The sequence below is a fragment of the Salvelinus fontinalis genome, chromosome 5, assembly GCF_029448725.1.
Source record: "Salvelinus fontinalis isolate EN_2023a chromosome 5, ASM2944872v1, whole genome shotgun sequence".
NCBI classification, from domain to species: domain Eukaryota; kingdom Metazoa; phylum Chordata; class Actinopteri; order Salmoniformes; family Salmonidae; genus Salvelinus; species Salvelinus fontinalis.
This window is the reverse complement of record NC_074669.1, coordinates 65,791,690-65,805,219: the sequence shown is the minus strand read 5'-3', so window position 1 is coordinate 65,805,219 and position 13,530 is coordinate 65,791,690. Positions and strand designations below refer to the sequence as shown.

General features: G+C 41.8%; 1 protein-coding gene across 1 annotated transcript in view; it reads right to left on the bottom strand.

Annotated features, from left to right (window-relative positions):
• Positions 1-13,118, bottom strand: part of LOC129856046 (uncharacterized) — a 37,370-nt gene extending 24,252 nt beyond the window's left edge. Inside the window, exons 1-3 of the mRNA XM_055924179.1 lie at positions 11,990-13,118; positions 8,142-8,192; positions 7,956-8,029 (exon numbers count right to left, since the gene is read on the bottom strand). Coding sequence (XP_055780154.1) covers positions 7,956-8,029; positions 8,142-8,192; positions 11,990-12,076 — 212 coding nt within the window. The 5' untranslated portion in view covers positions 12,077-13,118. The remainder of the gene's footprint in view (positions 1-7,955; positions 8,030-8,141; positions 8,193-11,989) is intronic.
• Positions 13,119-13,530: the final 412 nt, after the last annotated feature.

The window sequence follows — 13,530 nt, the reverse complement described above, 5'->3', positions numbered from 1 at the left end:
ACGCGTATCTATCTTCAATGACTATTCTACAAAGACAAACGCGTATCTATCTTCAATGACTATTCTACAAAGACAAGCGCGTATCTATCTTCAATGACTATTCTACAAAGACAAACGCGTATCTATCTTCAATGACTATTCTACAAAGACAAACGCGTATCTATCTTCAATGACTATTCTACAAAGACAAACGCGTATCTATCTTCAATGACTATTCTACAAAGACAAACGCGTATCTATCTTCAATGACTATTCTACAAAGACAAGCGCGTATCTATCTTCAATGACTATTCTACAAAGACAAACGCGTATCTATCTTCAATGGCTATTCTACAAAGACAAACGCGTATCTATCTTCAATGGCTATTCTACAAAGACAAACGCGTATCTATCTTCAATGGCTATTCTACAAAGACAAACGCGTATCTATCTTCAATGGCTATTCTACAAAGACAAACGCGTATCTATCTTCAATGACTATTCTACAAAGACAAACGCGTATCTATCTCCAATGACTATTCTACAAAGACAAACGCGTATCTATCTTCAATGACTATTCTACAAAGACAAACGCGTATCTATCTTCAATGACTATTCTACAAAGACAAACGCGTATCTATCTTCAATGACTATTCTACAAAGACAAACGCGTATCTATCTTCAATGACTATTCTACAAAGACAAGCGCGTATCTATCTTCAATGACTATTCTACAAAGACAAACGCGTATCTATCTTCAATGGCTATTCTACAAAGACAAACGCGTATCTATCTTCAATGGCTATTCTACAAAGACAAACGCGTATCTATCTTCAATGGCTATTCTACAAAGACAAACGCGTATCTATCTTCAATGGCTATTCTACAAAGACAAACGCGTATCTATCTTCAATGGCTATTCTACAAAGACAAACGCGTATCTATCTTCAATGACTATTCTACAAAGACAAACGCGTATCTATCTCCAATGACTATTCTACAAAGACAAACGCGTATCTATCTTCAATGACTATTCTACAAAGACAAACGCGTATCTATCTCCAATGACTATTCTACAAAGACAAACGCGTATCTATCTTCAATGACTATTCTACAAAGACAAACGCGTATCTATCTTCAATGACTATTCTACAAAGACAAACGCGTATCTATCTTCAATGACTATTCTACAAAGACAAACGCGTATCTATCTTCAATGACTATTCTACAAAGACAAACGCGTATCTATCTTCAATGACTATTCTACAAAGACAAACGCGTATCTATCTTCAATGACTATTCTACAAAGACAAACGCGTATCTATCTTCAATGACTATTCTACAAAGACAAACGCGTATCTATCTTCAATGACTATTCTACAAAGACAAACGCGTATCTATCTTCAATGACTATTCTACAAAGACAAACGCGTATCTATCTTCAATGACTATTCTACAAAGACAAACGCGTATCTATCTTCAATGACTATTCTACAAAGACAAACGCGTATCTATCTTCAATGACTATTCTACAAAGACAAACGCGTATCTATCTTCAATGACTATTCTACAAAGACAAACGCGTATCTATCTTCAATGACTATTCTACAAAGACAAACGCGTATCTATCTTCAATGACTATTCTACAAAGACAAACGCGTATCTATCTTCAATGACTATTCTACAAAGACAAACGCGTATCTATCTTCAATGACTATTCTACAAAGACAAACGCGTATCTATCTTCAATGACTATTCTACAAAGACAAACGCGTATCTATCTTCAATGACTATTCTACAAAGACAAACGCGTATCTATCTTCAATGACTATTCTACAAAGACAAACGCGTATCTATCTTCAATGACTATTCTACAAAGACAAACGCGTATCTATCTTCAATGACTATTCTACAAAGACAAACGCGTATCTATCTTCAATGACTATTCTACAAAGACAAACGCGTATCTATCTTCAATGACTATTCTACAAAGACAAACGCGTATCTATCTTCAATGACTATTCTACAAAGACAAACGCGTATCTATCTTCAATGACTATTCTACAAAGACAAACGCGTATCTATCTTCAATGACTATTCTACAAAGACAAACGCGTATCTATCTTCAATGACTATTCTACAAAGACAAACGCGTATCTATCTTCAATGACTATTCTACAAAGACAAACGCGTATCTATCTTCAATGACTATTCTACAAAGACAAACGCGTATCTATCTTCAATGACTATTCTACAAAGACAAACGCGTATCTATCTTCAATGACTATTCTACAAAGACAAACGCGTATCTATCTTCAATGACTATTCTACAAAGACAAACGCGTATCTATCTTCAATGACTATTCTACAAAGACAAACGCGTATCTATCTTCAATGACTATTCTACAAAGACAAACGCGTATCTATCTTCAATGACTATTCTGCAAAGACAAACGCGTATCTATCTTCAATGACTATTCTGCAAAGACAAACGCGTATCTATCTTCAATGACTATTCTGCAAAGACAAACGCGTATCTATCTTCAATGACTATTCTACAAAGACAAACGCGTATCTATCTTCAATGACTATTCTACAAAGACAAACGCGTATCTATCTTCAATGACTATTCTACAAAGACAAACGCGTATCTATCTTCAATGACTATTCTACAAAGACAAACGCGTATCTATCTTCAATGACTATTCTACAAAGACAAACGCGTATCTATCTTCAATGACTATTCTACAAAGACAAACGCGTATCTATCTTCAATGACTATTCTACAAAGACAAACGCGTATCTATCTTCAATGACTATTCTACAAAGACAAACGCGTATCTATCTTCAATGACTATTCTACAAAGACAAACGCGTATCTATCTTCAATGACTATTCTACAAAGACAAACGCGTATCTATCTTCAATGACTATTCTACAAAGACAAACGCGTATCTATCTTCAATGACTATTCTACAAAGACAAACGCGTATCTATCTTCAATGACTATTCTACAAAGACAAACGCGTATCTATCTTCAATGACTATTCTACAAAGACAAACGCGTATCTATCTTCAATGACTATTCTACAAAGACAAACGCGTATCTATCTTCAATGACTATTCTACAAAGACAAACGCGTATCTATCTTCAATGACTATTCTACAAAGACAAACGCGTATCTATCTTCAATGACTATTCTACAAAGACAAACGCGTATCTATCTTCAATGACTATTCTACAAAGACAAACGCGTATCTATCTTCAATGACTATTCTACAAAGACAAACGCGTATCTATCTTCAATGACTATTCTACAAAGACAAACGCGTATCTATCTTCAATGACTATTCTACAAAGACAAACGCGTATCTATCTTCAATGACTATTCTACAAAGACAAACGCGTATCTATCTTCAATGACTATTCTACAAAGACAAACGCGTATCTATCTTCAATGACTATTCTACAAAGACAAACGCGTATCTATCTTCAATGACTATTCTACAAAGACAAACGCGTATCTATCTTCAATGACTATTCTACAAAGACAAACGCGTATCTATCTTCAATGACTATTCTACAAAGACAAACGCGTATCTATCTTCAATGACTATTCTACAAAGACAAACGCGTATCTATCTTCAATGACTATTCTACAAAGACAAACGCGTATCTATCTTCAATGACTATTCTACAAAGACAAACGCGTATCTATCTTCAATGACTATTCTACAAAGACAAACGCGTATCTATCTTCAATGACTATTCTACAAAGACAAACGCGTATCTATCTTCAATGACTATTCTACAAAGACAAACGCGTATCTATCTTCAATGACTATTCTACAAAGACAAACGCGTATCTATCTTCAATGACTATTCTACAAAGACAAACGCGTATCTATCTTCAATGACTATTCTACAAAGACAAACGCGTATCTATCTTCAATGACTATTCTACAAAGACAAACGCGTATCTATCTTCAATGACTATTCTACAAAGACAAACGCGTATCTATCTTCAATGACTATTCTACAAAGACAAACGCGTATCTATCTTCAATGACTATTCTACAAAGACAAACGCGTATCTATCTTCAATGACTATTCTACAAAGACAAACGCGTATCTATCTTCAATGACTATTCTACAAAGACAAACGCGTATCTATCTTCAATGACTATTCTACAAAGACAAACGCGTATCTATCTTCAATGACTATTCTACAAAGACAAACGCGTATCTATCTTCAATGACTATTCTACAAAGACAAACGCGTATCTATCTTCAATGACTATTCTACAAAGACAAACGCGTATCTATCTTCAATGACTATTCTACAAAGACAAACGCGTATCTATCTTCAATGACTATTCTACAAAGACAAACGCGTATCTATCTTCAATGACTATTCTACAAAGACAAACGCGTATCTATCTTCAATGACTATTCTACAAAGACAAACGCGTATCTATCTTCAATGACTATTCTACAAAGACAAACGCGTATCTATCTTCAATGACTATTCTACAAAGACAAACGCGTATCTATCTTCAATGACTATTCTACAAAGACAAACGCGTATCTATCTTCAATGACTATTCTACAAAGACAAACGCGTATCTATCTTCAATGACTATTCTACAAAGACAAACGCGTATCTATCTTCAATGACTATTCTACAAAGACAAACGCGTATCTATCTTCAATGACTATTCTACAAAGACAAACGCGTATCTATCTTCAATGACTATTCTACAAAGACAAACGCGTATCTATCTTCAATGACTATTCTACAAAGACAAACGCGTATCTATCTTCAATGACTATTCTACAAAGACAAACGCGTATCTATCTTCAATGACTATTCTACAAAGACAAACGCGTATCTATCTTCAATGACTATTCTACAAAGACAAACGCGTATCTATCTTCAATGACTATTCTACAAAGACAAACGCGTATCTATCTTCAATGACTATTCTACAAAGACAAGCGCGTATCTATCTTCAATGACTATTCTACAAAGACAAACGCGTATCTATCTTCAATGACTATTCTACAAAGACAAGCGCGTATCTATCTTCAATGACTATTCTACAAAGACAAACGCGTATCTATCTTCAATGACTATTCTACAAAGACAAACGCGTATCTATCTTCAATGACTATTCTACAAAGACAAACGCGTATCTATCTTCAATGACTATTCTACAAAGACAAGCGCGTATCTATCTTCAATGACTATTCTACAAAGACAAACGCGTATCTATCTTCAATGACTATTCTACAAAGACAAACGCGTATCTATCTTCAATGACTATTCTACAAAGACAAACGCGTATCTATCTTCAATGACTATTCTACAAAGACAAACGCGTATCTATCTTCAATGACTATTCTACAAAGACAAACGCGTATCTATCTTCAATGACTATTCTACAAAGACAAACGCGTATCTATCTTCAATGACTATTCTACAAAGACAAACGCGTATCTATCTTCAATGACTATTCTACAAAGACAAACGCGTATCTATCTTCAATGACTATTCTACAAAGACAAACGCGTATCTATCTTCAATGACTATTCTACAAAGACAAACGCGTATCTATCTTCAATGACTATTCTACAAAGACAAACGCGTATCTATCTTCAATGACTATTCTACAAAGACAAACGCGTATCTATCTTCAATGACTATTCTACAAAGACAAACGCGTATCTATCTTCAATGACTATTCTACAAAGACAAACGCGTATCTATCTTCAATGACTATTCTGCAGAGCTATTAGCACGTATCTATCTTCAATGACTATTCTACAAAGACAAACGCGTATCTATCTTCAATGACTATTCTGCAGAGCTATTAGCACGTATCTATCTTCAATGACTATTCTACAAAGACAAACGCGTATCTATCTTCAATGACTATTCTGCAGAGCTATTAGCGGAAGAGAAAAGATTACGACGGGATCAAGAGAGAATTGGCAGCCCAAAAACATCACATTCTCTCTGATGTTCCCTGCGAAGCTGCGCGTTACCCGTGAGAGTAAGACCCACATCTTGGATTCTGGACCTGATGCCGAGTCCTTCCTGCGCTCCATTGAGATTACACCACCTTCCAGATCCGAGGACAGGGTCCGGAAAAAATATGCTGACTATGTGGCAAATTGTTAGGCCCAGAAGGAGTGAGAGACAGGACCCAAGGCCTCCAGAAAGAGTGAGAGACAGGACCCAAGGCCTCCAGAAAGAGTGAGAGACAGAACCCAAGGCCTCCAGAAGGAGTGAGAGACAGGACCCAAGGCCTCCAGAAAGAGTGAGAGACAGGACCCAAGGCCTCCAGAAAGAGTGAGAGACAGAACCCAAGGCCTCCAAAAGGAGTGAGAGACAGGACCCAAGGCCTCCAGAAGGAGTGAGAGACAGGACCCAAGGCCTCCAGAAGGAGTGAGAGACAGGACCCAAGGCCTCCAGAAGGAGTGAGAGACAGGACCCAAGGCCTCCAGAAAGAGTGAGAGACAGAACCCAAGGCCTCCAGAAGGAGTGAGAGACAGGACCCAAGGCCTCCAGAAGGAGTGAGAGACAGGACCCAAGGCCTCCAGAAAGAGTGAGAGACAGGACCCAAGGCCTCCAGAAAGAGTGAGAGACAGAACCCAAGGCCTCCAGAAGGAGTGAGAGACAGGACCCAAGGCCTCCAGAAGGAGTGAGAGACAGGACCCAAGGCCTCCAGAAGGAGTGAGAGACAGGACCCAAGGCCTCCAGAAGGAGTGAGAGACAGGACCCAAGGCCTCCAGAAGGAGTGAGAGACAGGACCCAAGGCCTAAGAAGTAGCCTAAATCCACCGTGGAACACTGTCCAGTCCACATTGAGTAAAAAAAAAAAAAAAAAAATAACTTGAGTACTGACTTCTACTGACTTCTTCATAAGGAATGGAAACTACCTGGATTTATGCTCATCATTGGGATCTTATTGCGGGACTAAATACTCCATCTTTGCCCTACAGTTTGTTGTGATGAGAAGGTATCAGAGGAGAGGAAACATATGGAAAACACTACAGCCACTACATGGAACCAAACAAGGAAGTGGCAAAGTCGGTTTTTAATGAGCTAATAATCTCTCTCCACCTCTCTCTCTCTCTGATAAACTGAAATGTTTAACAAAATGCTGGAAAAATGAACATGCACCTTCAAAAGATGATGTGGTCTATGTGTGGAACTGACATGGAGAGAATTACATCAATCTGACAGCATAGACAGCATATAGGTATGGAGGTGTCTGGTCAGAGTTCCTGACATATGGTACGGGTCTTATCCTGAGTGCAAATAGGAGAGGGGACAAAGGACAGCCCTGTCTGGTACCTCTGTATATAGAGAAGCTATTTGACCATAGCCCATTAGTAAGGACAGCAGCCTGAGGATCATCATATAAAACTTTCACCCATTTTATAAAGTTGTCCCCTAGACCAAATGTATTTAGAGCAAAGAATAGGTAAGACCACTCCACACGATCAAATGCCTTCTCAGCATCTAGGGAGAGCACAAGACCATCCCTAGCACTTTGTTGGCAGGCTTAAACTAAACGCTAGAGCACAAGACCATCCCTAGCACTTTGTTGGTAGGCTTAATCTAAATGGTAGAGCACAAGACCATCCCTAGCACTTTGTTGGTAGGCTTAATCTAAATGGTAGAGCACAAGACCATCCCTAGCACTTTGTTGGTAGGCTTAATCTAAATGGTATACTTATTCAGACTGTTGAAATATTTGCTCCATACAGCCAAAATGTACCCTTAACATGTGAATGTAACTCCGCTCCTTAGTGAAGACAGAGAAGATACGTTGTGTATGTATGGTGCATGTTCTTTATGTACTCTTTAATAAACGTTTTGGGGAAACGTGTCGTTCAGTACAAACCGTTACGCAACTTAGCAAACGTTCAAGCCAACTGAAGGCACCGCTGGGTAACAGTCTCACCTGCAGATGTCCTTAGAGGAGGGAGTTGTCCTGGAAACACTGCCAGGAGCCAATCCGGTCGTAGAACTGCTGGCCTGTAACAACCAATCACAGCACACTCCTTCACTTCAACAACCAATCACAGCACACGTCTTCACCTCTAACCAATCATCAGTGACTGGTGTCCACCAATCAAACAATCAATACCTTCAAGATGTTGCTGGATCGACTACCTGACCGACCTGGACCTTTAGTACTCTGTAGAGAGGTAGAGAGAGAGAGAGAGGTAGAGAGAGAGAGAGAGTTAGAGAGAGTTAGAGAGAGAGAGAGAGAGAGAGAGAGAGAGAGAGAGAGAGAGAGAGACGGAGAGAGAGACGGAGAGAGAGAGACGGAGACAGAGAGACGGAGAGAGAGACGGAGAGAGAGACGGAGAGAGAGACGGAGAGAGAGAGATGGAGAGAGAGATGGAGAGAGAGATGGAGAGAGAGCGAGAGAGAGAGCGAGAGATGGAGAGAGAGATGGAGAGAGAGAGAGATGGAGAGAGAGAGAGATGGAGAGAGAGAGATGGAGAATTTAGAAACAGTTCAGTGTTAGTTCAAAGGTCATATTACACAAACTACTAAAACACCACCCGATGTCACAGGAAGGCCAAAAAGATCATCAAGGACAACAACCACCCGAGCCACTGCCTGTTCACCCCACTACCATCCAGAAGGCGAGGTCAGTACAGGTGCATCAAAGCTGGGACCGAGAGACTGAAAAACAGCTTTCACTAACGTAGAGAGGCTGCTGCCTACATACAGACTCAAATCACTGGCCACTTTAATAAATTTAACAAATGGATTTAATGAAGGTATCACTAGTCACTTTAAATAATGCCACTTTAATAATGTTTACATATCCTACATTACTCATCTGTATATACTGTATTTTATACCATCTACTGCATCTTGCCTATGCCGCACGGCCATCACTCATCCATGTACATCCAAGATGGCGTAGCAGTCAGACGTCTTTGTCCTTCGTCTTGTCATGTCCCGTGTATATAACTTTTTATATATTTTTCTAAATCTCCTGCAACCCGCCTCACGTGGATCTGTTTTTTTCTAAAGTATTTTTATTTACCTCGGAACCGGAATCCCCCAACAGAAGCTAGCCAGCTCACTAGCTAGTAGTCAGCTAACCACTGCTAGCGGTCACCAGCTAACCTTTAGCTCGGAACCGGAATCCCCCAACAGAAGCTAGCCAGCTCACTAGCTAGTAGTCAGCTAACCACTGCTAGCGGTCACCAGCTAACCTTTAGCTCGGAACCGGAATCCCCCAACAGAAGCTAGCCAGCTCACTAGCTAGTAGTCAGCTAACCACTGCTAGCGGTCACCAGCTAACCTTTAGCTCGGAAAGCTCTCGTCAGTTTGTACAACGCGAACCCAGAGCATACCGAACCTATTTTCTCTCCATGTCCCCGGATTCCTACCGCAAGCTCTGGACCTTTTCACCTGGATCATTGCAGCTAGCTAGCTGCTATCCAAGTGACTACTCCTGGCTAACGTCGGTCCCGAAGCAAGCACCAATTAGCCTGGAGCTAGCCCATGCTAGGCCCAGTCTCCCGGCTAGCTAAAGAGGCCCATCAGCCACTCCTGGGCTACAATACCCAGATCCCTTCTACTGCCGGTACGGAACCCCGCCGATCCTTCACGACTGGACTAAGACGTAATCTGCTCGACTGGCCCCTACATCGCGACGTCCGCTGAATGACCATCTGCTAGCCTGCTAGCCGCGGCCCGCTAGATGCTAGCCGCGGCCCGCTAGCTGTCTAGAGCATATTGGACTGTTAGCTGTATAGATCCATCGGCCAATTTCTTGGGCCACTATACCTATTTTGCCAATTGGACTTGGACCCCTCTGCTACTCGGAATCCATCACGACTGGTCTATCGACGTCACCGTACGCGGAGGCTAAAACAGACTTTCCTCCGTCGAGACGTCCCTCTAAGGTCCTTCTGCTAGCTTGCTAGCCCCGGTCTGCTAGCTGTCTGAATCGCCGTGTCTCCAGCCAGCCCAACAACTCACTGGACCCCTATGATCACCCGGCTATGCATGCCTCTCACCTAATATCAATATGCCTTGTCCATTACTGTCCTGGTTAGTGATTACCTTCTTATTTCACTGTAGAGACTCTAGCCCTGCTCAATATGCCTTAACCAACCATGTTGTTCCACCTCCTACATATGCGATAACATCACCTGGTTTAAACGTCTCTAGAGACTATATCTCTCTCATCGTCACTCAATGCCTAGGTTTACCTCCACTGTATTCACATCCTACCATACCTTTGTTTATACATTATGCCTTGAATCTATTCTATCGCGCCCAGAAACCTGCTCCTTTTACTCTCTGTTCCGAACGTACTGGGTTATTCCAAGATATGGAATAACCCTCCTCTCAGAACAGAGAGCCAACACACTACTGGGAACAGATAGGAAGATATGGAATAACCCTCAGGACAGAGAGACAACACACTACTGGGAACAGATAGGAAGATATGGAATAACCCTCAGGACAGAGAGCCAACACAATACTGGGAACAGATAGGAAGATATGGAATAACCCTCAGGACAGAGAGCCAACACACTACTGGGAACAGATAGGAAGATATGGAATAACCCTCAGGACAGAGAGACAACACACTACTGGGAACAGATAGGAAGATATGGAATAACCCTCAGGACAGAGAGCCAACACACTACTGGGAACAGATAGGAAGATATGGAATAACCCTCAGGACAGAGAGACAACACACTACTGGGAACAGATAGGAAGATATGGAATAACCCTCAGGACAGAGAGACAACACACTACTGGGAACAGATAGGAAGATATGGAATAACCCTCCTCTCAGGACAGAGAGCCAACACACTACTGGGAACAGATAGGAAGATATGGAATAACCCTCCCCTCAGGACAGAGAGCCAACACACTACTGGGAACAGATAGGAAGATATGGAATAACCCTCAGGACAGAGAGACAACACACTACTGGGAACAGATAGGAAGATATGGAATAACCCTCCTCTCAGGACAGAGAGCCAACACACTACTGGGAACAGATAGGAAGATATGGAATAACCCTCAGGACAGAGAGCCAACACACTACTGGGAACAGATAGGAAGATATGGAATAACCCTCAGGACAGAGAGACAACACACTACTGGGAACAGATAGGAAGATATGGAATAACCCTCAGGACAGAGAGCCAACACACTACTGGATACAGATAGGAAGATATGGAATAACCCTCAGGACAGAGAGACAACACACTACTGGGAACAGATAGGAAGATATGGAATAACCCTCCTCTCAGGACAGAGAGCCAACACACTACTGGGAACAGATAGGAAGATATGGAATAACCCTCCTCTCAGGACAGAGAGCCAACACACTACTGGGAACAGATAGGAAGATATGGAATAACCCTCAGGACAGAGAGACAACACACTACTGGGAACAGATAGGAAGATATGGAATAACCCTTCCCTTCCCTCTCCTTACCTCCCTCCATCCTCTTCTCCTCCATCTCCTGACCTCCTTCCCTCCTTCTCTCCCTCCTCACCTCCCTCCATTTCCTCACCTCCCTTACCTCCTTCCCTCTCCTCCCTCTATCCTCACCTCCCCCTCCTCTCCCTCCTCCCCCCTCCCCTCCCTCCTCTCTCCTCTTCTCCTTCTCTCTCCTCCTTACCTCCCTCCCTCTTCTCCTTCCCTCTCCTCACCTCCCTCTCTCCTCACCTCCCTCTCTCCTCTCCTCCCTCTCTCCTCGCCTCCCTCTCTCCTCTCTTACACCGCCTGCTCCTCTTCTCCCCTCCCTATCTTTCCCTCTCTTCTCCTCCTCACCTCCCTACCTCCCTCCTCCTCTCCTCACCCAGATCAACCTGCTGTTTAACCCCTCCACGCACACACACACCAGAAAGGACCCACAGTTCATTCAGAGAGCTCCACGGGGTCTGCGTTCAGGTTAAGGTCAGGGCTAGGGGGTCAGAGGTTATAGGTCAGGGGCTTACCTCGGTCTTGTCTTTGGAGCGAGGGGCGCTCCGGCCGTTATTGGCCATCTCCCGAGCGGGGACCACGGAGATCAGCTGCACCGGCATCCTCACTGCGTTCCCAGATCTCTCCTCTCTCTGAACACACTCCGTGTGTGTTTACAACGGTAATCCAGTCGGTGTTCCACAGGTCCGGAACTCGGAGAACAGAATAGCGGAATGGGATCAGGTCACCGTGGAAACGGACAGAAGGCTCTGGACGGCAGGGTGTCAGATCGTCATGCCAACTCAGAACTCAACAACACCCCTCCCCCCTCAGAGAGAGGGATAGTAGATTAATCTGAAACAGATCAGCTGTGATGGTAACTGGGGAGGAACAGGTGAGTGTCTGGCTGAGGGGGAGGAGACTCAGGGTGCTGATTAGCATATGGCCCATCAGGCTTAACGCTCAAATTAGCCTGGCTACTGATAATCAGCTTACACACACTGGTTACCCAGCCCTTAAAACAAACTCAGTCCTTCCAGTTTGATGCTCAGGCTAGTCCAAAACAAACTCACCCAAACCAGCAGCGTAGACAGAAATCTGCTGGCGGGTTCGCCCTACCCTAACCCCAAAAAATTACTTCCTGCAATTCTACACATTCTAGAATCTAGAATAACAATCAGATGATCTAGAATGAAAATCAGATGATCTAGAACGACAATCCGATGATCTAGAATGACATTCCGATGATCTAGAATGACAATCCGATGATCTAGAATGACAATCCGATGATCTAGAATGACATTCCGATGATCTAGATTGACATTCCGATGATCTAGAATGACAATCCGATGATCTAGAATGACAATCCGATGATCTAGAATGACATTCCGATGATCTAGTGACAATCCGATGATCCAAGCATGTTTTTTAAATTGTTACTATTTTCTACATTGTAGAATATTAGTGAAGACTTCAAAACTTTAAAAAAAACACACATGGAACCATGCAGTAACCAAAAAAGTGTAAAACAAATCCAAATATATTTTATCTGTGAGATTCTTCAAAGTAGCCACCCTTTGCCTTGATGACTTGTGAAGCTGGTTGAGAGAATGCCAAGAGTGTGGAACGCTGTCATCAAGGCTGGCTACTTTTAAGACGATTTGTTTAACACTTTTTTGGTTGCTACATGATTCAATATGTGTTGTTTAATAGTTTTGATGTCTTCACTATTATTCTACACACTGTAGAAAATATATATTTTTTAATTAAAACACTGGAATTATTTTTACCCGCAATAACATCTGCTAAACACGTGTATGAAATATTCTTATTAAATACTTTTTTCTTTACATAGTTGAATGTGCTGACAACAAAATCACACAAAAATTATCAATGGAAATCAAATTTATCAACCCATGGAGGTCTGGATTTGGAGTCACACTCAAAATGAAAGTGGAAAACCACACTACAGGCTGATCCAACTTTGATGTAATGTCCTTATTAAAACAAGTCAAAATGAGGCTCAGTAGTGTGTGTGGCCTCCACGTGCCTGTATGACCTCCCTACAACGCCTGGG